We start from the raw sequence: 25,475 nt of genomic DNA on the forward strand, positions 1-25,475 counted from the left end.
CAATGCTGTACTTCGCCCTCTTTGGAACCAAACACGTGTTTACACCTGGAATTATTCTTAGTTAATGTTTCATGTAGGCACTGTTATTCTGCACTACATCAGAAAGGATATAGTCTAGAAAAAACTGCATATGCAGACAAACTCTAAAGCAAGGTAGGAAAGTTCTGTGGAAAATCTGAAAGAGAAGTGGTACCATAGAGGAAACAGAAGACAGGGGAACTGCAGAGCTTTGCTGTTTCCCACACTGAAGTTCATGGGTCATTTAGATCTCCTGTTCTTATGGCAGTTCTTTTTTAATTCTCCAGCTAACGGTTATCTGAAAAGGCAGCGTTAGTGTCTAAAACCATAGCTACTGCAATATCATGTCAGCAGAAAATGAAGCAATCAGAAGGAAGTGTAATATCTGATGATCTAATTGCATATTAATACTCCTATTCCCCTCTCCCCAAAATCCACAGGTTTCCAAGTTCGAATAGGATGAGGTCCCAATAGCTAGTTAGATTAGCTTGTTAAAATCTAAGGTCATTACAAATTTTTCATAATTTTTTTTAAGCAACACACATTATGATTTGCCATTTAAACTGGAATTGAGCTCAGCAGTAATACATATGTTATTTAAAAACATCAGAGATTTCTGAAAGTAGCTACAAAGCAAAATCTGTTTGGAACTGCTCAGTTTTATGCACGGAGGTTTCTGCATGAGCTGGCAGATATATTTAAATTTCCTATTTATACAGCAACTTACATCCACGTTTTACAAACACGAAGGACTAAACCTCGTAACTGGCTTGTGAAACACATCACTGTTTTAGAACTGACAAAACTCACACAAAAAGAGAGACAAATGTCTTGTCTAGGATCAAGATAGGAAGTCAATGAATAGCTAGACTCTGCACTTTCAGAGCTGAAACCTTGTGTATATGCCTTCTTTGCATATAAAAAGTCACTTATCTTCAAACAGTCATAAGACTGGTCATGTCATATAAGCCTTTGTATACAACCAAGTTCTCCCTGCAGCAGCAAAATGAGTGACGACTGAAAAGAAATCAGTTCAGACCAAATCAAACGCAAAGAGAAATCAGCTTTCTTGTTTTTGTGAAAATGCAACCAAAAGAAATGAACAATAAAATGCCTTAAACAAATCAAACAGTCAGTTCAACTCCAAACCAAAAGTCTTACTTTGGGAATTTCTTTCCATGACACACAATACGGTAGTTCAAACCCCTTTCAAAATTTCAGTTTTGAATCCATGTTTTAAAATTAGGCTTAGGGTATTTTCATCTCTCCTTCCTGATGCTGGCGCAGGGAGGAGAACCCAATCCCCCTATCTCTGAAATAAGCACCAGAAGCATTCAGCTACCCCATGACCCTTTCTCAGTGAATATACAGTGATACTATGACTGGAGTATCTCTGGAGAGGGCCCTCTACTCCACAGACTCGAGCTCGGGACTGCCTGGCAAAGTGGAAAACACACCTGGTCTCCCACCGCATCAGTCACTCTTCTGGTAGGGAGAATCATTTCCACCCCACAGACCTCAGTTTTATTTTCCAGCAACCTGGTGGGCGAACATCATCTGAACTCACAGTTTTGAGATGAATCAAACTACTTCAGAAACAAGTAAGTGGCTGGTTGGTGCTGCGCAGGGATGTTTCTCCCTCCCTCCTTCCATCCCTTTCTGGAAAAAGGCTATCTCTGCAGCTACATAGGTAGCCAACTACTTCAGACATGCTTAATGGGTATCATCAAGAACAAAACCTGCCAGTTCTTAACAGTGAAGCCTAAGAAAGTCTGGAGAAGTCCTTAGAGCTGAGCTGACACAGCCATAGGGGATGGGAGGCAAACTGAGTGGGAAGCAGGGAACTGGAGGGTTTTGTAAGGGAAGGAGAGGGTACAATGAAAAAGGAGTAGGCACTGACAAACGAGGCATACCACAGATCCTAGCTCTAGATTATGTATTTCACACTACAGCCACATGGAGCACTGCACGGGATGGACTCCTCATTTCTCATAATTTCCAGCATCATCTGAAATCTTCAGCTGTGATAGCCCCATTGCTCTTCATAACCTGTTTATTTTGTACCTTATGTGCTACAAAATGCAAATATATATTGGTTTAGCTGCCGGGAGTATGTGTCTCTGTTACCTTTAAGAACATTAGTGCTTTGTTGAGATTTGGCTTTTATCTGCAAAAGTTTCACGAGGTCTTTAACTTCTTCCCAGATCTCAGCATGCACTGCTTGCTGTGAAACTTCATCAAATGCTCTGCATGACTGGTGAATGCAATGCCTGGTCTCTAGTGCCCGCTGCAACTAACACAGACATATAAGCTAATTAATGACTTCTGTAGTCTCAAGAATTATCTCTGTGGTCTACAGGCCACTTAGCACTGACTTGAAAACCCCCAGCACTTGGCAGATAACTATCAGGAGGTAAGGCATAGGGCTCAGGCTGGCATGCAAAAGGAAGCAAAGCTGCACTGCCCAGGTGGTCTCTGGAGTCAGTACTGAGGTACAAATTCTGAAAACTGCTACTTCAGATGTGTGTGGTTTGGGTTTTGATCCTTCATATAAGATCTCACTTGGATTTTCTCACTCTGAACAGGGAAGTTAGATGTCTTTCACCGATCTTTCCTAGCCGCTTCCCTGACTATTTGGCTTGTGAAACCTGCAGGAGAAATCAATTTCTTCAAAATATTACCACAGGTGAAAAAAAAAAAAAAAATTCTGTTGATAGTATACTCTGTAGATATTTGCTTCTTCAACACAATTTCATCTAAATTTAATTTAAAATGCTGTGTAGTCACATTAATTTAAAACAAATAGGGCAGTTCCACCAGCATACCCTACTGGTAATATGGTTGTGGTAATAACATACAGCCATAGTCTACACCAATTATAAGACCTTGTTACCTTTCTTCTTTATATGGTACTAAAGTCCTACATGATTTAAATGAGTCTCTGACCTCTCACAACAGCAGTAACAGGAGTACTTTGCACTCATACAGCACCTTTCATCTTGGAGCGCTTCTGACACATGAAGTTTCATTGCATCTCTGTGACACACAGGTAGGCGTCTAGGCACACTTCAAAGGCAGGGGAACTCTGCCACGGAAAAGTTACACAACTTGGCCCAAAGCCCCAGGGAACAGCTGGGAATGTGAACTCTCCCATTGCTTGTTCTGAACATCCAGACAATAACACTTACCCCAAAAATGAGCTTCATAAAGCATTAATCAAATTGTTTAACCCCCTACTAAGTTTGCAAATGGCATGGGCAGACGGTAGGTTCACTAATTCTTTTTGATACGTTATTCATGACTTGTTCTCCTTTTCTGGCAACACTTTTTTTCTTAAGGGAAAAAAAAGGCAAACCAAAAACCATTCAAATACAAGAAAAAAGTTTGTTTTTCAAGCAATTATTGCAAAATAATCTGGAATCCAAAACATTTAGGACTTCCTTTATGGCTCGCCTGTTTGATCCCAAGCACTACACGGCATGCAGTGCATAGCAATTTCTCTGCAGGACCAGAGCACTCGAGTGACCTCAGGAGAAAGTGGCAGCAGGACTCTGCTTGCTTGGTTTTAGTTTCCAAGGACCCACAAGCTGTTGAACAACGTTATGCCTGCGTACCTAACTGTTATGTTGGCAAATAAAACTGCCCAACCAACAGCTGGGGACAGCAACTGAAACTAATGATTCAAGGGCTGGCTATACGATAGCTAGAAAGGAAAAAAAGCCTCCCACTGTTCCCATTGATAATTAAGGGACGACTGCAGACAGGCCCTGAGTTCAAAATATGGTTCTCCACCTGGCCTTAGCCACCCTGTGAGCAGCAGAGAGATTTACCAGCCATATTTGCAAGTTGTATTTAATGCTGCCTAGGGCTGATTCTGCGCTTCTGAGAAAGTTAGTGAACTAATGTGCACCTCAGTTTTCCCCCTTTATAATAATGCTAATGCAAATGTACACATACATTACAAATCAGGCCACCACAATATATGTGAGCAGCTCTGAAACTGTGTTAAAAGGAAAACTGATGTGGGTGGTGATGGATTTTTGAGTGCACAGGTTAATGGTGGTATTATCTGCTGGCTGAGTTGTTCGAGGTTGTATTGCGCTCCACCACATGGGAGTAGTTTCTTTATTTATTTCCAAGCAAGTACATCCAACAGCATCTTTCACGAGAGCTGGGATTTTTAATGCAAATTCTGCTCTCCAACAGCTGAGCTCTAAATAAAACACTAATTATTGTGAATATCAGGATAAGAGGTTGAGTCTCGAATGCTCTCACTAGCAGAATGAAAGGCAGGATCTCTCTTCTGGTGGTGTTAAGCTCTTGGGATGAAAATGCTCTGTTGTGTATACTTGTGTGTGCGTGCGTATACCTAGAGAAAAACAAATAACTAAATACATGCGTGCACACACGGGCACACACACACAGAGGCACATATTTGTGTGGAGAAGAAATATTCAGCCAAAATATTTGGGACTATTTTCCTGAAGGCCTTACTCTAAGAAGAAAGCTATGTAGTATTTTATTTCATAACGGCTATGTAGTACTGTAAATAAATTCTAAGGGAAATGGGTTGCAGAAGGAAATCTTGGATACAGGTTAGAAATGACTTATTTCTCTGATCTTCTGGTAACTTCCCTGGTCATACATCAGGACTACCCTTTTTAGTGGGGTGGGAAAAATCAGGTATTTGTCTAAGAAGATTTTATGAGGTGAACAGATGAGGTTAGCTCACCAGATCGGAGTATCTCTGTAATACAGCCTTGTCCTAAAGCGTTACTGGATCAGAGTCCAAGTGTAAACAAGAGGCTCTTCACTGGCTATAGCGGTCCTGGAATTGACTACACGAGTTGAGCTTGTTAGTTCTCAGGAGCATTGCTCCAGCATCTTTTACCTCCTACAAACGAAACAGACTTGCCATAGCAAACATCTCACATGGGGCAATGGTGACAGTCATAAATAATGTTCTGCAAATATCCCCTCGCCTTACTGTAAATTTCCCTTAAAGCAGCAAGAATTCTAGAGACAGCCGCACACTGAGGACCTGGCAATGCCCTAGTGATAATTTGCTATTGAATAAAACTATCCAACACCTAGAAAAGTCTCTCAAGGCAAAAAAAAAAAGGTGAGATTCCCTTTGTTTCTCACTTTTCCATCTCAGGTACCTCAAAGTATTAGGTTTTGCTAAAAAGGCTCTGCTTTGAACATTCCAAATACTCTCCCCGCTTGAGACAGCAATGTACGAATACGACACATCAAAAGGATTTACGACTTACAGCATTTCTTAAACACCTCTTCTTCCCTTGTCAGGCAAGGTCCTGTCCATTCTCTCCCTAATTTTCTACAATCATCTCTTATTTCTGACCTATAGTTCTCCTGTCTCTATTACAGTATTTTCCAGAGCGGGTAACATTACTCCATGCAAATTTTACTTCCCTTATCATTCTTAGAAATCTTTTTTATCTGCAGTATACATTCACAGAAGGAGGTATGGCAGCCTTTTCAGAGCTATCTGTTGGCACACCCATTCTTCTATGTTGCTTCCATTCAGCCCTGTCATTAAAATTATTACAGTTTTGAAGAGCAGAAAGGTGACTGGCTCAGCAAGTCAGTATATCTTCAGCCATGCAAGTCTAACAGTACTGTCCTACAAGTGTAAAAAATAACTTCCTGTATCATATACAGGAAAATAAACCCCCTGTCCTTTTGTCTGTAAGAGGACCTCTTCAGACCTAGAGTAACTTTGTCCCTGCCTTGGTTTCCCGACTTCCATGCAGATAAGCCTTCCACTAGGCTGGTGCAGAAAGCATCTTTCCAGCTCCCACTCCTGAGCTGGGGTTTTCTGCAGGAGTCTCCCTGCCTGCAGACTTCTCCCTTCTCAACTAAGCACCTCCCCAGGCTGCCATCTGAGATGGGGGATAACCCCATCTCTCCTGGTAGGCCAATCCTGTGACTTGGCTATCAAACAAAACACAGTTTCTGAGATATTTTGTCCCTAACGCTGTCAAAGTTAGTTAGGTAAGTGCCTACATGTATCATCCACATGTTAACATCCCTCCCCTGTCACTGGTACCCAGCCAAACACAATGCTCCTCACTTATAAAATTTTATCTCTTCCTTGCTGATTTTTGAAATCCTAGTCCAGAGCACCCTGAAGCCAAGGGGATGTTTTTTATGGGCCAACATGGGTTTTGAGTCAAGCTGATCTTGTATGAAGCAAACTGTATACACACACCTGTTGGACTGAGTTCGCTGAGTGAACTGCTTTCAATTTAACTTCTGCTGTATTTTATTAACATGGCACAGTCATTAGCATTTAAATCACCTTTTCCCTTGTCATTTCTATCTTTAGTTTTCCCTTTTCACCCCCAAGGATGATTTATCGAAGACCGACTTAGTAGGAAAGTACGTAGTTGTTAGACAAGGATGGAACTGCATTTTTTAGTATCATGCCTTATTTAAATTTAAAGGACTAGGAAGCAAAATGTGATTAACACTGCCACGACAAACACATGATTAGTCAGCTACTATCTTCCCACTGTAATATTTTTCCTTTCACTTTCTTCTTTAAAAACAGGTGAAAGTACCCACTAATTTTCTGGTATCTTTGCTCAAGGAGCAGGGGAGCAAATGACTATTCTGCTTATAAAACAAGAACTTCTCAGCAAAACTGAGTGACTTAGGACAAGGATGCAATACTTACTGTGGCTGCACAGCTTAACACTTGTGATTAAGTGTATGCCATCCTACTAAAAACGTAATGATAGGCCCCATACAGTGCAGCCTGACACAAGACTCCGGGCTTACCTGTCAGAAATACCAAAACGAGAGAACAGAGATTTCCCCACACCACAGTGCTGTGGCAAACCAGAACCTTGCGTAGAAAGCTCGGCCAAAGGAGGAGTGGGTGCGTCAAGCACAAAACATGTTTTCAGTGCAAACGCAGCTCGCGGGGGTTAGGAGGACGAAGCAGGAGGGCTGCACGGACGGCCAGTCAGGGGACACCGGGGTATTCTCCTGGTACCCAGGACAGGGGACAGCCTTAGGTCACCAACACCACCAGAGATTTTCAGCACGGCTAAAGTGTACACATCCGTGCACGGCTGAAGTGCGGTGGCAGCAGCTCCTCCTGCCGTGCCCCGATCTTTCCGCCCTGTGCCCATCACCGCGGACTCCCGGCTCGCGAAACACCAGCGGAGGAAGGTGCGCAGCCAGAGGTTCACCTGCCCGGAGCCCCGCCGGGAAGCCGCCCCCTCACCCGCGGGATGCGGAGCGGCCCTCCGCCGCGCTGCCGCCCTCCTCCCGGGATGCCGCGGCAGGGGCTGCCGGCGGCGGGGCCGGGGGGGGGGGGGGGAATGAGCCGCTGCGGCAGCGGCAAGCGGCAGCGCGGTGGGGCGGGGGCGCGGGGCCGGGGGGGCCGCGTCGCCGCTCGGCAGCGGGCGGCGGCAGCCGGGCCTTCCTCCCCGCGGCCGGCTCCGGCACGCCGGGTCACCGAGCTGCGCCGGCTGCCGCCGCCTCCGGGCGTGCTGGCCCCGCCGCCCAGTTGCGCTGCACTGCGCCAGGGGCTGCTGCACCTGAGCAGCCCTGCCAGCGGGGGACAAACCGCGACCAGCCCTGGGCGAATGCATTATGTAATTTCGGATTATATAATCCTAAAATAGAAGGGGGAGGAAAAAAAAAAAAAACAACCAAAAAACAAAAACCAAAACCAACCCCAAACCTGCCGTCCTTGCCCGTGCATGTAGCGGGGGTGCGGAGCAGCCCGTGCTCTCGGGCCGCCGCCGGGGCACGCACGGCGGCACCGGCCGCCCGCCGCCCCCAGCGGCGCAGGGGCCGCCGTCCCCGCCCGCCGCGATGCGCCGGAGGAGGACAGCAGGGCCCTGCCCGGCCCGGCCCGGCCGTCCTTCCCTTCCCCGCGGAGGCGCCGAGCCGCGCCGGGTCGGCCCTGCGGGAGGGCGGGGGTCGCCCCCGGGGGGAGGCGCTGCCTTACCTGCTCCCCGAAGTCGATGGCGATGTTGGTGATGCCGAGAGGGACCAGGAACCGGATCAGGGGCCAGTAGTTAGTGAGCGCTGGAAATTTCACCATAGTCCCAGCTGCGCGGTGACCCCCAGCGCATCTGCCGCGGCAGGAGACGGCGCGGGAGGACGGCGGGGGGGCAGGCTGAAAGGGCAAAGGAGGAGGGTGCGTGCGTGTCCCTGTGCGTGGTGCGAGCGGAGCGGGGGGGTGCGAAGGCGAGGGAGAAGAGTCGCAGAGCCCCCTAAAAATAAAGCAGCCGGGGGAGCGGGTGGGGGCCGGTCCCTCCCTGCCCGGCGCGGCGCGGCCCTGGCGGTGCTGGCTGGGCGGCGGGGCGCGCTGTTCTGCCGCCTTAGCAGGAGACCCGAGAGATCAAGTCCATCCCCGCCGCCCTCCTCCCACACAACAATGATCCGCCGCCGCCGCTGCCGCCGCCGCCGCTGCCGGAAAAAAAAAGAGGAGGGACACCGCCGCCAGCCACTCGTGCGGGCAGCGCTGCCATCCTCGGGGCGCGGGGGCCAGGGGAAGGGCCGGGCCGGGGCCTCCCCCCCCCGCCTGACGCTCGCCGGCGGCGGGGCGACGGCCGCGGCGCCGCGCAGGAAAACGCCGCCCTCCCTGCCGCCGCTGCCGCCGGGACGGTGCAGGCCTCGGGGCCGCGGTGCGGGGCCAGGCGCAGCCGCCGGCGGAGGTCCCTGCGCGGGTCGGCGGAGCGCGGTGCGGGGCCGGCGGCGGTGCGGCAGGGCCCAGCCGCTGGGCGCCGCTCCCCGGCGCGGGCTGCCGGAGCACGTGGGTTTGACACACGCTCGGCAGACGGGCCGGCTGGCGGCGGCGGCGGGGGAAAGAGCGGCACCGAGCGGCTCCTCCTGAAGCCGGCGCGGCCGCGCTGCGCCCCCCGCCCGCGGCGGCGGGGCCGAGGGACAGGGGCCGGGCCGGCCACCTGTCCGACCCCCCGCGCTGGGCCCCGCTGGGCGCAGTGGGGGTCCCCCCGCCTGCGGGACCCTCGCCCTCCTCGTGCAGCCGGGGCAGGGAAGGCTTTTCCTGGCAGTGGGCTTCGGTCAGGGCACTTACGGGCACCCATTTTTGGAAAGGGTAGAAAGGAGAACCTTGGGAACTTACCGACCTGTCAGCCTCACCTCTGCCTGGGAAGATCATGGAACAGATCCTCCTAGAAGCTGTGCTGCGACACATGGAGACAGGGAGGTGATTCGAGACAGCCAGCAGGACTTCATCAAGGACAAGTCCTGCCTGACCAACCTAGTGGCCTTCTGTGATGGAGTGACTGTGTCAGTCACAAGGGAAGAGCCACGGATGTCATCTATCTGGAGTTCTGTAAGGCCTTTGACACGGTCCGCCACAACATCCTCGTCTCTAAATTGGAGAGATACAGATTTGACAAGTGGACTGTTTGGTGGATGAGGAATTGGTTGGATGATTGCATCCAGAGGGTAGTGGTCAATGGCTCAATGTCCAGATGGAGATTGGTGACAAGTGGTGTCCTTCAGAGCTCTGTACTAGGACCAGTGCTGTTTAGTATCTGCATCAATGGCATAGTCAGTGGGACTGGCTGCACCCTCAGCAAGTTTTCAGAGGACATCAAGCTGAGTGGTGCGGATGATACACCTGAGGGAAGGGATGCCATCCAGAGGGACCTAGACAAGCTTGAGGAGTGGGATCATGTGAACCTCATGGGGTTCAACAAGACCAAGTGCAAGGTCTTGCCCCTGTGTCAGGGCAATGCCTGGTATCAATACAGGCTGGGGGATGAAGGGATTAAGAGCAGCCCTGCTGAGAAGGACGTGGGGGTAATGATGGACAAAAAGCTGGACATGAGCCAGCAATGTGTGCTTACAGCCCAGAAGGCCAATCTCATCCTGGGCTGCATCAAAAGAAGCGTGGCCAGCAGGTCGAGGGAGGTGATTCTCCCCCTCTACTCCGCTCTGGTGAGATCCCACCTGCAGTGCTGCGTCCAGCTCTGGGGTCCCCAGTCTAAGAAGGGCATGGACCTGATGATATCTCTCCAATTTAGAGACGAGAATGTTGTGGGGGACCATGTCAAAGGACAGAACTCCAGATAGATGACAGCCGTGGCTCTTCCCATGTCCACTGATGCAGTCACTCTATCATTTTTGTCCAGACAAGGGCCACAAAAATGATCAGGGGGCTGGAGCACCTTTCTATGAGGACAGGCTGAGAGAGTTGGGGTTGTTCAGCCTGGAGAAGAGAAGGCTCCAGGGGTACCTTATAGCGGCCTTCCAGTACTTAAAGGGGCCCTTTAAGAAAGAGGGGGCAAACTTTTTAGCAGAGTCTGTTGTGATAGGACAAGGAGTAATTGTTTTAAACTAAAAGAGGCCAGATTCAGACTAGATATAAGGAAGAAATTTTTTATGATGAGGGTGGTGAAAACACTGGCACAGGCTGCCCAGAGAGGTGGTAGAAACCCCATCCCTGGCAAAATTCAAGGTCAGGCTGGACGGGGCTCTGAGCAACCTGATCTAGTTGAAGATGTTCCTGCTTATTGTGGGGGGGTTGGACTAGATGGCGTTTAAAGGTCCCTTCTGACCCAAACTATTCCATGATTCCTGGGAGCTACCGTGTCCTGGTTTGACTGGAGCAGAATCATGGCCCAGCCATGCCAGGCAGCCTGTTAGCAGTTTTGAGTCAGCCAGGGCAGCTGACCTGAGTGAGCTACAGGGGTAGCCCATCCCATCATGGCATGGGCATTATAAAGGGGGAAGGTTTGCTGAGGAAGGGGAGCTCCTGTGGGGTTCCTGAGGGGTTTTCTTTGCTGGCTTCCTCTGAGGACTGCTCTCTGATTGATTGTGAGGACTGGATATTCATTGATTGGCTGAGTGTATCTCTGTTGGTATTGGTGGTGTTTTCATTAAATCTGTTTCTCTTCTACTTAGAGGTCTGCTCTCCTTCTTCTTGTTTCCACTCCCTGGCTCGTGAAGGTTCATCAGGTGATAGAGTGACTGTTATAGTTTAGCTCTGGGTATAGGCTAAATGTAGACACACAGGGAAGGTGGGTGTCCTTAATGAGGCATTAACTAAGATGTCTGACCCACAGCTTTTCTGCTAGTCAAAGACACGAAATTAGCAAACATTCACCATTTACTTCTGTGATGTCCATTTTTCAAAGTCTCTGCCTGAGTCCTGGACAAGGAATGCATTTGTGGCCCCAAGGCAGCTTGTAGGAGGGCCCTTGCTGGCTGGGAGCACAATCTGCTTTCTAACCCATGGCTTTAACAAACCCTGAGGCTCTGTCAGTATAAGCACTGTGGGAAAGAAGAGAAAGCAAACACCTTCTGAATGAGTTATGGAAGTTTCTCAATATTTTCAAATTTGCAATGGGTTTTTAGGGGTTTGTTGTAATTGAGTTTCTCTGGGGCATTGAGGTTTGTGGTGTCACCTTCACCTTGCCACCTTCAAGGAGGGTTGGTGAATGTTTCAGGAAGGTGGAAGCCCTGTGAGGAATCAGATACCTGTATCTAATCTCAGAGGAGCAGTGGCCAGCAGAGGAGTGGTGGACAGCCTTCCTCACACAAAGACTCCTGAACTAAAAATGTTCCTGTGACCAAAAGCCATTTGATGTGTCTTGGAGAGTCAACAGGAGCTGAGCTCTGAAAAATCCCTGACAGGCAGATGACAGACTGTGGGTGCAGTTGGAGTGGGAGAGTCCCTGGCTTTTGAGGTGACTTGGCAAAGTCAGCCCCAGCTGTCGATGGAGGTTTGTTCCCTCCTGCAGCTGGAGTTTCTCACCTAGCAGCCCTTAAGCTGGTATGGCCTTCCTTATGAGCACACAGGACCAAAGTCAACTGCTTATCATAGTGTGAACGTGCCTTTGTCCTGTAGGCTATTTAAAATGCCATGGGCATGGTATCTGAGGATGGTGGAGTGGAGCAGTGCAAAGCAGGAGAGGACAATAAACTGAGAAGAGGGAAGCAGGAGTTTGTGATTGCCTGAGTATGTCTTTGATTTAACAGCACCAAATCTTCATCCTGAGGAAGATCTAATCGTCTCCAGATGGACCAGTGGTTGGTCTATTGGACAGCTTCAAACCACATCTGCAATGGGGAACATTTGTCTCCACCCAGCCAGACTAAAGTTGGACTAAAGTAGAAACTCTAATGTAGATGCAGGGGCCTTATGCCAGCTGCCTTTTTACTTGCTCACTTGCATTAAGCTGAATTACTTGCCAATTTAGGTGTAGTCTGTGTGTGTACTTACGTGTAAGTTGTAGCAGATCCGCGTAGTAGGCGCCTTTGAAGCAAGTCTCATGGTTTTTGAAGACAAGGCTGGATATATTTCCAAGCATTAATTCAATACTAAATTCTGTCTTCTGGAGACTGTATTTGGTTTTATATAACTGTATTGCCAGTAACTAATTTCTTCCTGATAGGACTAGATTTTATTGGGAGTGAGGCCATTCCTCCTTGCCATTGGTCTGAGAACAACTTTTAGATGAAATTACAGAAGAATATTATTTGCAGTTCCATATTTTGATATATTTTCCTGGTAAAGTTTCCCTATTTTGTTTCATTCAGAGGATTTTTTTTTTTTAGGGGAAAGAAACCTTTAATGCTGTTCTTCAGTCAGAGAAAAGTAAAAGGGAAGTCCCGAAGACATGGGTAAATATGATTTTTAACTTGCCATTTGAAATTTCAGGTGAGCTGATATTTGAGGACTACCTCCTCTCATTCCTGGCAAAAACAAGCCACCACAAAATTAAAGCTTCCTTAATCAAAACATTTGGACACTGAGCATGTGGCTCACAGTGCTAACTATAAAGCATACATAGTGATTAATTACTTTGTCACAAAATTGTGTTCAGTCCTGGAAATACTGAGACACCAGAGTAGTTTAATGGAGTGTAAGAGAAGCACATCCATTTGGAGGTTTGGTGTGTGTTCATAAGGTAGTTGATACTTTTTAACTCCAGTAGATAATGAATCGGGCCCCTTACATCTGTAACTAATTTCTGTCTGATAGGTCTCTTGAGAGCTCTGATTAACTTTATCTTCCTGCTGCCCAAAGCAATAGTACAGTTTTATATTGAGTAGTTTACATTTTACTTTCTAATGTGTACTGGAATGTCCTGGGCAAATGTTAACTGAATGGATGCTCTCTAGAGTCTCCTATATTAAAATAATTAAACTTACGTAATAAACTGTTAGGCTATGTTTTAGGTTAGTCTGCTTCCCATTCATGTTGTCTTTATGCGATGAATGTAGTCATTGTGGCTTCTCTTTCAGCCCAGGTTGTATTTGCTCCTCAAATTCGTTACAGAAACAAAATTGTGTTTGGAACTGAAGCACAAGGATGGTTTCTCAGATCTTGAAGTCAGTAGTTTGCTCAGCTGATGGGCTGAGCAAATAGGTCATTTTAGCTGTCTTGGGTAAAAAGCAGTGATTAGTAATCATTTCCTTTCTAGCACACTTTCTGTTACACTACATTTCCTACTCATACCAAACACTGTCTGTTTGTTTAATGGAATAAAAAAGACACAGAGAGGACAGGAGGAAATAATTAGCCATAATCTCTCTGCTTTTGGCAGAAAAACTATCTAGTCCAGGAGTATCTTGAATGGAGGCATTTCACTGGAGAGGTCCGTATGAATCAGGTACAGTGCTGCAATGTGTTACAGTATAAATGATGAAACGTATCAGAAAATTCCCTTGTGCCTGGTAACAAGATATGTCTGCAATCACTGCTTAAGCAACAGGGTCAAAGTCTGAAGGTGTTCCCAGAACAGATCATATCAGGGCAGAGCACTCATGCAGTCGGAAAACCAACATGCAGATCAGCACATGAGCTTTAACATGTATTAGAGTAGCCATCCTTTCCTGAACTTAAAGGAGGCCACTCACCACAACTACACGATGGGAATCTTGAGAGGACCCTGCTGTGGTATTGCCTTGCTTCAAAAAGATGCCTGTCTTTCCTTGTTGAGGCTGCTGATAATTAACTACTAGAGAAAATAGGTGGTGGGTTTTTTTTTTTTTTAAATAGCTGTGCTTGGTCTTTCCAGCCCCAGCTGTGCTTGGTCTTTCCAGCCCCAGTTGGCTATTTAACTGTCACCTCTGATTTTTGGAGCTACTGCCTCTCTTCCAAACCTTATCTTCTACCTAGATTTTTTTCTTAGATTGGGAAGCACTTATTGTATAAAGAATTCAAACTAGTGCATAAGAACTTGTGAGCCAGTCATTCCATAAGAGGACAGATGAACTGGATTTCCCAGCCTACAGAATGGCCAGATTCTGTTCTCTGAATGACCTTGAGCTGGGAGAGAGCAAATGATGAGTGTCCTTCCCTGTGTGGTGTCTGACAAAGTGGAAGGATATCTCCACAGTCATATTCTGCTTCTATCTTGAGTTATTCCTCCCCCTGCAACAGACATAACTTTTAAGTTGGAACTGACTCTGATGTCTATTTCCAGCTCTTTATACAACAGTAATTAAAACAATAAGATTGTCATTTGAAAATGTTGTCAAACTATGAATGTTACTGCAGGAATGCTCAGAATGTGAGTCTTACGTACTTAGTGTAAAAAATACTCATTCCTATTTAGTATTAAGAAATAAAAAGCAAAATTCCTCTACCCAGTAATTCTTTTAGGGGACTGGCCAGACACAAAGCTGGGTCTTAAGGAATACTTGTGACGCAGCTGAAGGTTCCCTTCTTTCCCCTGGACCTCACTTCTGCAGAAAGCCTATTCCTAGGAAAAATGTATGTTCAGCCTCTTACTTTCCTGCAAAGGAGAGCTGTATGCACAGCACTCTAGCTTCCTAGGAGTAAACTAAGCCTATGTCACTGCAATCACTGAGTTGTGCAGAAAGCCTTCATCTCGAAGTGTTGGTGGAACTCTCCTTGTCTTACTCCTCGTGCATGAGCCTTAGGATCAACGGACACTATGTTCTTGGGCTGTGTGCCTGACTATGCCTTCTAGGCTATTGCAGTTCACAAGACTACAGAAATGCTGCAGGAAAAGTCTGTATATGATGTTTTATTCTGTGAATGGGTAGAACTGACTTGAAAGATCGGAAAACAGCCAAAGGAATTGGGGTTGTCAGTCAGACAAGTGTCTGACTAATCCAATTCCAATTTAGCCACATCTCTGTGTGAAGAATAAAAATGGTCTTTACAATTGACCTGTGTCCCCTCCCTAAGGCCAGTCTTCTCCAGCTGCAGCTGGCTTGTCAAGTTAGATAAGGACGGTGCCCCTGCAGGAAGCCCATGTCTTTCTTTTTTGGCTGTCTGGCACAAGTGCACTAGCAGCTTCAGGCAAAACTGTTTCCCAGCAGATGAAGCAGGAGAAGCTTCCTATTAATGCTTAATAGACCAAAATAAAAAGAATATTTGGTTTCAGTGGCACAAGGAGACCCAGGTCACTCAGAAGTGCCCGACTCATTATTCAGGTGAGAATCAGAGAGCTGTCTCTGGTCACTTGCAGCAGGGGACCAGTCCAAAGCATGCCTTCTGTCCAGGGCACCTGTGAGTGTTGCCTGTTCACCCACCGCCTTCACAAGGGTGCCTGCTCACTCAAGGTTATGTCCTGGGGTAATCCCAGCTGTATGTATGATTTGTCATTCCGAATTTAATAACCTTATTTGTCTTTTGGGCTTGTATTCTGAGTCCAAAACTATCTTCTTCTGAGGTGACTAGGGGCATGTGACTCTACAGCAGCTCTGAAACGAGGGAGCTGGTGGGAGCACCTGGTCTCAAGCTGCAGTCTGCCAGTGGGGTATGTAGTGATGCCCAGCTGCAGCTCTACCCACTAAGGTGACGCTGTGCCATTTCTTAGCAATTTCATTCCAACAGCTTCTTCCTCAGTTTTGGAGTTGCATAAATGTGAGTAATGCACTGCGGGAGGCTCGTTGGACCAGGCTCTGCCCGAGTTAAAGATTTCTCTCGGGTGCTTGTAGTGTGGCATCTGCAATCCTCAGGGACTTGAGTGCTTATGAACCTTGAGTGCTACAGAGGGGCTTGCATTGTCCTCATATCAGGCCCAAGGCTCTGGCCTTGTTTCATGATCAGAGAGAGACAACCTTTCTCATCATCAAAGCATGATGAGAAACTCCCTCAGCATGGGAGGAGTTAGGTCTTTAAACACAGCATTTTTGTGTGTGGGGTTTTACCCCTCCTAATTTCTAAATAATGGTTTATTTAATGATTATAGCATATGCACTCAAACATCTTGAAAGAAATACAAGTAATAATTTAAAATATTTTCCAGAACTTATTTCTAGCTAATAAGTTAAAATGTATTTATATGCTTAATAAGCTTTGATTTGCCTGGAATTCAGATTCCATTTTTTAATGTACATTTGGCATTTTTGCTCCAAGCATTAGGACATAGTAGGACTTTCTGCAGCCTGTTTGCTTATCACTAAAACATCTACATGTAATATCACTTGCTGTGCTGTATATGAAATGTAATAAGCGTGCAACCTTACCAATAATGTAAAGTTGCAAAGGTCAATCTTTATGGCTTGGTATATCATTAAAACAGTAACCAATATTGGACTTTAGTTGTCTGTGGAGATTATTGGTATAGCTGAACACCATTTATCTGAAACTTGTAGAAGGTGGTAGTGAATTTGTGTTCCAAACTCATATTCTATGTCCTTTCATGATGTTGAGCCCAGTAATTACATTAATTATTGAGGATAAATTTAAATGTTTCAGAAATAGGCATTTATGAGCTTGGTCCAGTTTTCTTTAGAAAGGGGTCAGTCTAGCCTAAATATGCGTCTTGCCAAATACTGCTTCTGTGTTACTGCAGCAATCCTAAAAATAGCCTCCGTACAGCACCTGTAGTAAAGTAACAAGTAATCTAACATATTTGTGAAAAGCTAGTAAAAAAGCCATTATTCCCAGAGTACTCTAGAACTTAAATTAGTAGTAAGTTTTATCTTTAAAAAGATGTCTTAAGGCACTGCTACTGTCTGGCATCTAACTATAATATTTGATAAAATTTGCTAATTTTAGAGAAATGAGATTTTGTTTGTAACTTTTACTCACTGGGAGCTTTAAAGAAATACTTGCTTTTTGGAATGAGCATTCTGTACTTTTAGGATGAGCATGTTATTCAGCAGGATATAAGGAAATGTTAAGATGCCAGGGCAGCCAATTTATGAAACTATACAAAACCACTTTTCAGCACTTTCATTGCCTTTGCTCCCTGCTGGACCCAAAGTGCTTTAGAAATCAGAGTTGTCCTTGTGATAGATGCTGCAATACCGGAAGTACCAAGGGCAGGAAATGCCCCTATTTCACAGGTGGGCAAAACAGAAGGAAATGAATGGCTTGTGCACCTTGGGCAGGGGACATGTGTCCCAGACCTGTAACTGACCCTTTTGCATTTTCTGATTTATTCCAAGTTTTTCTGCTGAACCTAAATGAAGAGAAAAAAGGATTGGTTCACAGACAGGGAGTCTAATCTGCCTGGTTAGTTTACAATTATTTAGAGAACAAGCAGAATTTTAAAGCCAAGTATAGTGTGTTATTTGTATGTGGATAATGTCCTTATCCAAGGTCTCAGACGTTTATTGTTCTTTCATAGATAAAGTTGTATCATTGTCTTCTCTTACAAAGAAATAAAAGAAGAAAAACAGGACCAGCTTCATCTGAAAGTTGAAAATATTTCTTCCAAGGCCTGTATATTTTGTGTTCTTAAAAAAAAAGCAGCCTGTGTAATTGATAGCAAAATGTAAGCTGCTCTCACAGCCTAATTAGTATCTTGCATGACTTTTCAAAATGCTTACCACTGAAAAATGAATTGGCCCTTGATCATGTCTCTCTGTCCCTGTTCATCTCTTCTAATAAGGGAAAGATAGATACTGGATGACTGAAGGAAGTCTGTTCAAATTTCATGCGCTGGTTAGAGGGACGAAGTCAATATTGACCTATCCAAATCAAGGCAGTTGGTGGATTGATGAAAAATAAATGGTAAAATCTAAAAGCAGTTCAATTCCAGCAATACAAAAATTTCTCTTTTTTTATACAATTTATAACTACCCAAAAAGGCAGGATGGTCAGGTCCTCTGAAAAAGGAAGTAGTGATGGAAAAATGAAAGAGACATAACCCTTTAATACTGAAATCACCTAGTAGCTGATAAAATTCAGCAGATCTCTTGGTGTTAAATTTTGTTATTTTGATCAAATGTGTTCCCACATATAAACATGAGTTTAAAAAAATCTCAAGTATTTTCTTGAACTTACATTCAAATCCAGAGCACCTGTAAACCTATTCAAGGAGCATAGAAGTTGTCTTTTATTCTGTGAAGGATGATGAATGACATAACTGTTGGCATTTTTCCTTTTTGCTGTCATTTTTTTTCTCTAGTTTCAAAACAGTATTATGAAGGGACAGAAGAGACTAGGCACAGCACTGGCTGTCATTTGCAGGTGGACACGAAATATCTTCAGTGGGATTCTTTCAAAACTCCCCAGTTTTCCATTCTGGAGATTCATTAACAGGATTCGTGTTCTTCCTAGGACATGGACATCTAAATATTTTGAGTTAGGTTATCAAACTTTTAAATTGTTTGCTTTTTTTTGGTGCGGTGCAATCAGTTTGCTAATCCCCTCGGACTCCAGATTTATGCTTATTTTCTAAACAAGGGTATTTGTATCTGGTCATAGTCAAAGAATTTTTTCAAGCACGCGGGTGTAATGAGACTCTGATTAGCTGAACCACGTTGTGCTAAGAGAGGACTGAAAGAGCACTATGGCATAGTCTTTTCTGCCTATAAGGATTCAGATTAACATGTTATCTTAAATTGCAAGAAAGATCTGTCATATCCAATAGAATAAAAGAGAATTGATCTACTCGGTTACTACTGAAAGGAAAAATTGCGTGCTGAATGGATTCCTTACTAAAATTCTAACAAGTGTGTTGTCTCAGTTGGTGTAGACAAGCTCCAGACCCACCAATGTGTTCAGCAGTTGATCACTACATTTTCCTTTCCTTTCTAGAAAAGAGCTTTCCAGGAATAAATAAATGCATTAAGAACTGTGTTAGACCTGGGGCAGTCTTGAACAAAGACTGATTTGATGAATAAAATCCCCTAGCAGTAATCAATCTCCCTCACATCCAAAACACATCACCATCACTGTTTAAAGTACCACAATATGTCATAAACTCTGTGAATCAGGGCTCCTCCAACCAGAATTAACAAGTTTGAGCTGCCAAGCCTAGTCTAGAAGAGGGTGGTTCAAGTTGCCCTAACCCTGCAGGTATGAAGGATGAAGAAAGAGGGGAGACCTGTTGTTCCATTTTGGTCATGCACCGCTCTTTCTGACATTTCAGCATCTCTTAGCAGACTGGACAGGGCTTTCACCTGTGAAAGTGAAGCACAGATTTTTCTCCACCCAGCAGTCATGCTATGGATTGTTGGGAAGAGCAGGTGAAAGGAGGCAATAGAGAATCCACATGTGGGCTTGGTGTGTTTGGGAAACCCTTGTTGTTATGGAAATGGGCTGGGGGTGGCCCTCTTGCAGCTTGGCAGCTGGATCAAGCTGGCCAGATGCATCCCACCCTGCAACACCAGAAAGCTGCACAGAGAGCAAGTGCTCTCCTCTGGGTACAGGGGAATGGGGATTTGCTGGAAGGGGTGGGGGGGAGCACAAGGGAGTTAAAGCAAGCCCTGCCCTTAGAGCAGGGCTCATTGGGTCGGTGGCAACGACAGCAGAGGACTAACCTTATCTTCTGCCTGTGCAGGTGGAGCTCGGTGGTGAAAGCAGCCTGTGATGTGCTTTCTTGCTTCTGCTTGAGGAGGCACTCGTAATGGGCTGTAAATTTATGGCATGACACCAGGGTAAACCTTTGATTTTCCCCAAAGGCTCTGTCCTTTACTGGATGTAATGGCATTGCCTCTCAGGGTAGGGGAGCAGCAGCGTCTCTCAGGGGTGTAGGGGAAGACAGTCATTTGTGGGCATCTGTCCAAGAATGTATGAAAGCATCTGCAGTAGGTCAGGCTTGCTTTGGTGGTGGGTAATGGCTTGGGACTTTGCTGTTCAAGATCAACCCTGCTGAGAGTTTACTGAAGGAAGGTGTGGTACCTGCCGTAGTCTGCACTTTAAAATGTAGAGTTTTGTTGGTTGTAGGAAGGTTTTTTCCCTTGTTTCTTAAAGGATAGGAAAAGACTCCATGTAAAAGGTTATCTGTTTTGAAATACAGATTCTGTGAGGATGCTATCTGCCCTCAATCTCCTGATGAAATGGCTGTATGGTATTGCAGCAGTTGCTGTGAAAAATAGCCAGAAGTGACTGCAGCCAGCAAGGACAGCTGTTGATTAGTGTCCTGGTTTGGCTGGGACAGAATCCCAGCCCAGCCATGCCAGGCAGGCTGTCAGCAGTTTCAGGTCAGCCAGGGCAGCTGACCTGAGTGAGCTACAGGTGCAGCCCATCCCATCATGGCATGGGCATTATAAAGGGGGAAGGTTGGCTGAGGAAGGGGAGCTCCTGTGGGGTTCCTGCTGAGGTTTCTCCTGCTCCTCTGACTTCTGCTGAGGACTGCTCTCTGGTCGATTATGATGACTGGATATTCGTTTGGCTGAGTATAACTCTGTTTGTCTCTGCTGGTATTGGTGGTGTTTCATTAAATCTGTTTCACTTTTACCTGTGGGTCTGCTCCCCTTTTTCCTGTTTCCCCTTCTTGGCTGGTGAGGGGTCATCACGTGATAGAGCAACTGTTATAGTTTAGTCCCAGGTACAGGCTAAACATGGACAATCAGTACCTGTAGCAGACATCCCAGGCACTGCCATTCAGTGCCTGAATCGCATGGAGGCTGCTTTTCCCAGATGCAGTAGATAGTGGAATCCTCAACCCCAAATATCCATCAAAGGCAACAGATTTACTTCCTTTTCACGTGAGATCTCCTGAGTCTGGTCTCCTTCAGCATGATCTCATCAGAAGGGGGAATACCTTTCTAGCTACTCACTGTGGATGGAGGCAGACTAAGTCAAGATTTTTGACAACGTACTCTGAAGGATGTCAGTCTCATCTGCTGATATTTTTTAGATTTTTCCAAGTTTGTGTTTTCTCAATAAAATTTGATTTTCTTGCAATCAGGAAGCTATTTGTCATTTTTGAATGCCCAGACAATAAAATTTGGTATATCAGATGCTCCTACGATCCCCAGATGCGTAACTGCTGATGCTTGGAGAACTTGGAAGATTTTCTGAGACTTTTCCTCCTCTGGCAAAAATTAGTTGAAGGTGGTCAGATGGCTTAAAGAGTGTCAGGCAAGAACAAATGGATGGAGCAGCAAACAGCAGAGTGGTAGACTCATGTGCTTAGGAAACACTTGTTCATACTAAATATGACCTGTAACAGCTGTGTTTTAAGGCTGAAAGTTTTATTGGTCCATAAAATGGGAGGAAAAAAGTGTTTTTATCAGATAATTTTTGTCAATTTATTGACTTATGCAAAAGCCATTTGAAAATTTGGGTTAGTTTTTTATAAAGGTGTCGTGGATCCTTATGACCTATTAATGCAGATAAAAGGCGTATCACTAAGATTTATTAGTGCGGGTAAAAGGCATGTAGGAAAAAACCTCATGAATGTTGGCTGACATGAATAAAAAATCAGTGCTATTTGCCTAAAGATTAATCTTCCTGTTAAATTTAGGCATTGTTTGGTTCACTGCATGCCAACTGTCCAAACGATTTCTTTTAACTCGGGGCTTTGGTACGGGAAGATGTTACGAATACCATGAGCTAATTTTCCAGCCCCAGGTTCCTGCCATGTGATCTTCCAGCTCTGGGTAGAGCTCCTGGGGCTTCACATATCCTTCGGACAAAGTGACAAGGTTCTGTTACGTGCACTGAACTGAAACTGCATGAATAAAGCACTGTCTTTAATGTTGTAGTGCTGTGCTTATGTATTTTGACAAATTTAATTGAATCTTAATTATTTCTATAGCTCCAGAATGTAAAGGGATTCCTTTTTGCAAAAATAATTGCTCTTGTAGCAGGAGAGTGATCACGTCATTTTTGCTAGGAAGTCTCTTACGAATTAAGATGTGTCACCAACAAGCCAGCAATTGCTGCTTGTTTCCGCTGGGGGGTATCTTAGTCATCTAAGTTTTAGTATAGAAAAATCACTCTTTATCTTATTTTATCATGTAATTTTATAATGCATGTGATATTTTAATTATTCACTTAAGAGTTACCGTGCTACAGTCATTTCTCTGTGTGTGAACTAGCATGAGTGGAGGAAAGCAACGCAGTGCTGTGGGATTCCTCTCTCACTGTGTGTTAGCATCCTGCTGCTGGTGGGTTCTGTGTCATCAGTGGGAGGCAGGCTGAGCAGGGTGAGTGTTTTGTCTGGTGCTATTCGCACAGATTTTCTAGACTTGAGCATTTCTCCTGAGCTTGAAAACAAGGACTAAACTGGGCAAGGGGTGTTCTGCACTATGAAGCAGCAGTGTGACAGAAAAATCCCTCTGGTAGCTTTGTGCTGAGCTTTTAGGTTGATGAGAAGCAGTTATGTTAAATTTAGGGCTGGTCATTTGCCCATAATGGTCAGAAGCTCAGGATCTGCTTTTGGATTCTGGCTGATGGTACAGTTCAGTGCAGACTGGTTTAGTGATTGTGAGGAAAATCCATAATTATGACACTTTGGTATCTGTATGTATATAGGTAATTCTCAGACAGACTTGCTGCTTGATTGTAGATCTTGTCTTCCAAGGAAAGATCAAATATTAAACTTTTTAAATGATTGATCCTGAACTGTTTATGTGCAGAACACATTATCACTGAGGTCATTGGAGATACAGGTATACAAGTGCTCTGAAGAGACAGAGTTAAGAGATATTTTCTGCATTTTTGCTTCTTACCATACCCCATATCAACCTAACTAAATAATTCTTCAGAAATTGATATTTATTTTGTCATTCTACCAATAAGTATTTTTGTAAAAAACTAACATGTATTTAAGATTTCATTTTCAAGAGCAAATAAATTGAAGCTGATAACCAGTTCTCCATTAACTGACTGTAAATTCTTCACTTTGTTTTGAGTACAGATGTGTGTACTAACATGTACCAAACCATTCCCTCTGAGATTCCCACTTATTCCAGATGTGGATGTGGAACTGGTTAGGTCATTCAGAGATGCCAGATTTCATGGAAGAGTCTTTATTAATGCTCCATGTGAAACTTGACTTAACTTTTTTGTATGTTTTTCAATAGGTCTGACAGTTCTAGTCCTATCACAATTCATTGAACAAATCTTGATGTTTCTTCTTAACATTTCATTATTCCTCATGCACATCTAGAAAGCTCTGGAATGCAACAATAAACAAAAAAAAACAGAATACTTTATTTTTATTATCACATGTATATTGAATTGAGTTTAATTCTTTCTGGAACTTCTGGTATTTAAGCAATAGCACAGATTAATTGTAGTCTATGTTCAATTGTTAAATGACAAAATACAGATGAAGATATTTACATGTTTTCCCCTGAGGGATGCTTTTGCTTTATTAACATTAAGTTAAGGTTTGATTCTGCTGTGATCAGCAGTTAACTTGATTGTGTCAGTGTTTTTACAGCATAACCAGGTACACAGTATTTTAAAATGAACTTCTCATTTTATTACTAAATTTGGATCACTTCTAGGACAAACTGCTTTTGTTGAAGGATAAACATGTTTGTAATTCAGTTTGCTAATGTAGCATATGGGAAATTCTGTGATAGCTCTTCTCCCACTTCACTTGGTGGTAATCTTCCAGTTTTAGTTGCAACCCCAGCTACAACTGGAGGCTAGACCTCTTGTGGCTGTCTGGACCAAAGATGGTAATCTTTCCAGGATATGGGTGAACACAAGAGGTGTGGTTCTTCTAGTCCATGAAATTGTTCATTTAACAAGGAAAACACCATGGACTGTTAAAACTGGTGTAAGGATGTTTGACCTGGAGTTGTCCTTCAAGTGTTGAAGCTGTTCCTAACCTTTCTTCCATCTAGTTGTTGCTGATGAAGTGTCAGAGCGCACTGCATTTTTCAGCCTCTTTTGCAGGCAATACTTTTTGTTTAAAGGTGGTGGAGTCCAGTGGATAGGATGCAGAGGTGCTCCCCCAAGGTGGGGTCCTCTCTAGTTTCTGAGAATGGAAGTCCTTCCCAGTCACAGAAGTAGCCCCTAAAACCGCTGAGTTAGTGGAAACCTGGTCTGAGTGAGGTCTGTAAACATTTTGTACTGTACAAAGAGGGTCTGTTGGTTCAGTTACCCACTGTTTCTCAGGGCAAGCCTGTCATGCTTCCAGAGCAAACAGGTATGGGATTTGGGGAAGAACATGCAATACCCATCTCAGGTTTAATGTAGATATGTGCAATACAACCTCAGATACACGGCGAAGGGACCGAAGCGGCTAAATTCAGGTGGTAGGTGGATGAGTGCAGCCGGTTTTATTTCAGCCTGAGGTCCATCCTGCACACAGGAAGCTTCAGCCAGTCAGACATGATGTTTCTCTGCTGGCTGCAGTTTTTTGCAGCAGCGTTTTAGGTTTCTTATTTGACCTGTGAGGATATTAGGCTGCCTGAGAACTTTTTCAGGGGGGGCACCCCCATGGGAGTGGGTGGTTGGCAGCACTCCCCCAGCCACCCACTGTGCAAATGGGCACCTTGTTGTAGTTCAGCAGATCCCTTGTTCCAATGTGGTATCCCCCAAGAGTCACTTATTTCATGTCTCGGAATAAGTGAAAATACTAATTTTTCCAGGTGCAGTGTGAAAAGTAACGCATTCATTAGCGATGGACAGCCTGTGGCTGCACTGGCCCTCAGCCTGGGGAGCCAGCCCTCCAGGAGGGTCCCCAGCACAGGACTCTCAACTTGATGCTGCTTTATCAAAGGGAAATAATCTGAGATTTGCTAGTTACTGAACATGCTTTGTGCATATCAGTTAATTGAATAGAGATTTAAATGTGATGCTAATTTTTAATCTTTTGCAGGTCACTATTAATCCATCCTGTTTACACTTCCACACTCTGAGCAGAAACAGTTTTTAATTAGTCAATACACCAATTTGCTGTTTTACCTAGGAAGGAAGCAAGGATTTGTTGCCTGTACGCTTTCTGCATAGGGATACCAATGCTGGGATCCCACAAGCCTGCGTCGGAAGGTGTCTGGGAGCTAGAGAAGACTTGCAGTTGAGCAGTTAACAGTGATTTCTTTTCTTCAGTCTGGCAGCAGGTGTCTGTAACGGACTCTGTGCTTTGCATGATACTTCATTGAATGAATAACGCTGTCGAAGTTAATTAGTTAGATTTTATTTTGCAGTTTACCTCCAAGATGACATTCTGCCAGTAGTGAAAAGTGCTCAAAAAAAAAAAGGTCATTTGTGCTCTAGCTGGTGGATTTTCTGAACATGAGAAAATGAACTTTTGGAAAAGGAATATGAAGGCTCGATGTTTGATTTTGCTTTATTGGTTGGTGTTGACAATATA

At 44.8% G+C, this 25,475-nt stretch overlaps 1 protein-coding gene across 1 annotated transcript in view; it reads right to left on the bottom strand.

Annotated features, from left to right (window-relative positions):
- ANKH (ANKH inorganic pyrophosphate transport regulator) overlaps window positions 1–8,101 on the bottom strand; it is a 103,749-nt gene extending 95,648 nt beyond the window's left edge. The window contains exon 1 of the mRNA XM_086469279.1: window positions 8,006–8,101. Within this exon, the coding sequence (XP_086325405.1) occupies window positions 8,006–8,101 (96 nt within the window). The remainder of the gene's footprint in view (window positions 1–8,005) is intronic.
- Between the last annotated feature and the right edge of the window lie 17,374 nt (window positions 8,102–25,475).

This window comes from Leptosomus discolor, chromosome 8 (assembly GCF_034619465.1).
Source record: "Leptosomus discolor isolate bLepDis1 chromosome 8, bLepDis1.hap2, whole genome shotgun sequence".
Taxonomy (NCBI): Eukaryota; Metazoa; Chordata; class Aves; order Leptosomiformes; family Leptosomidae; genus Leptosomus; species Leptosomus discolor.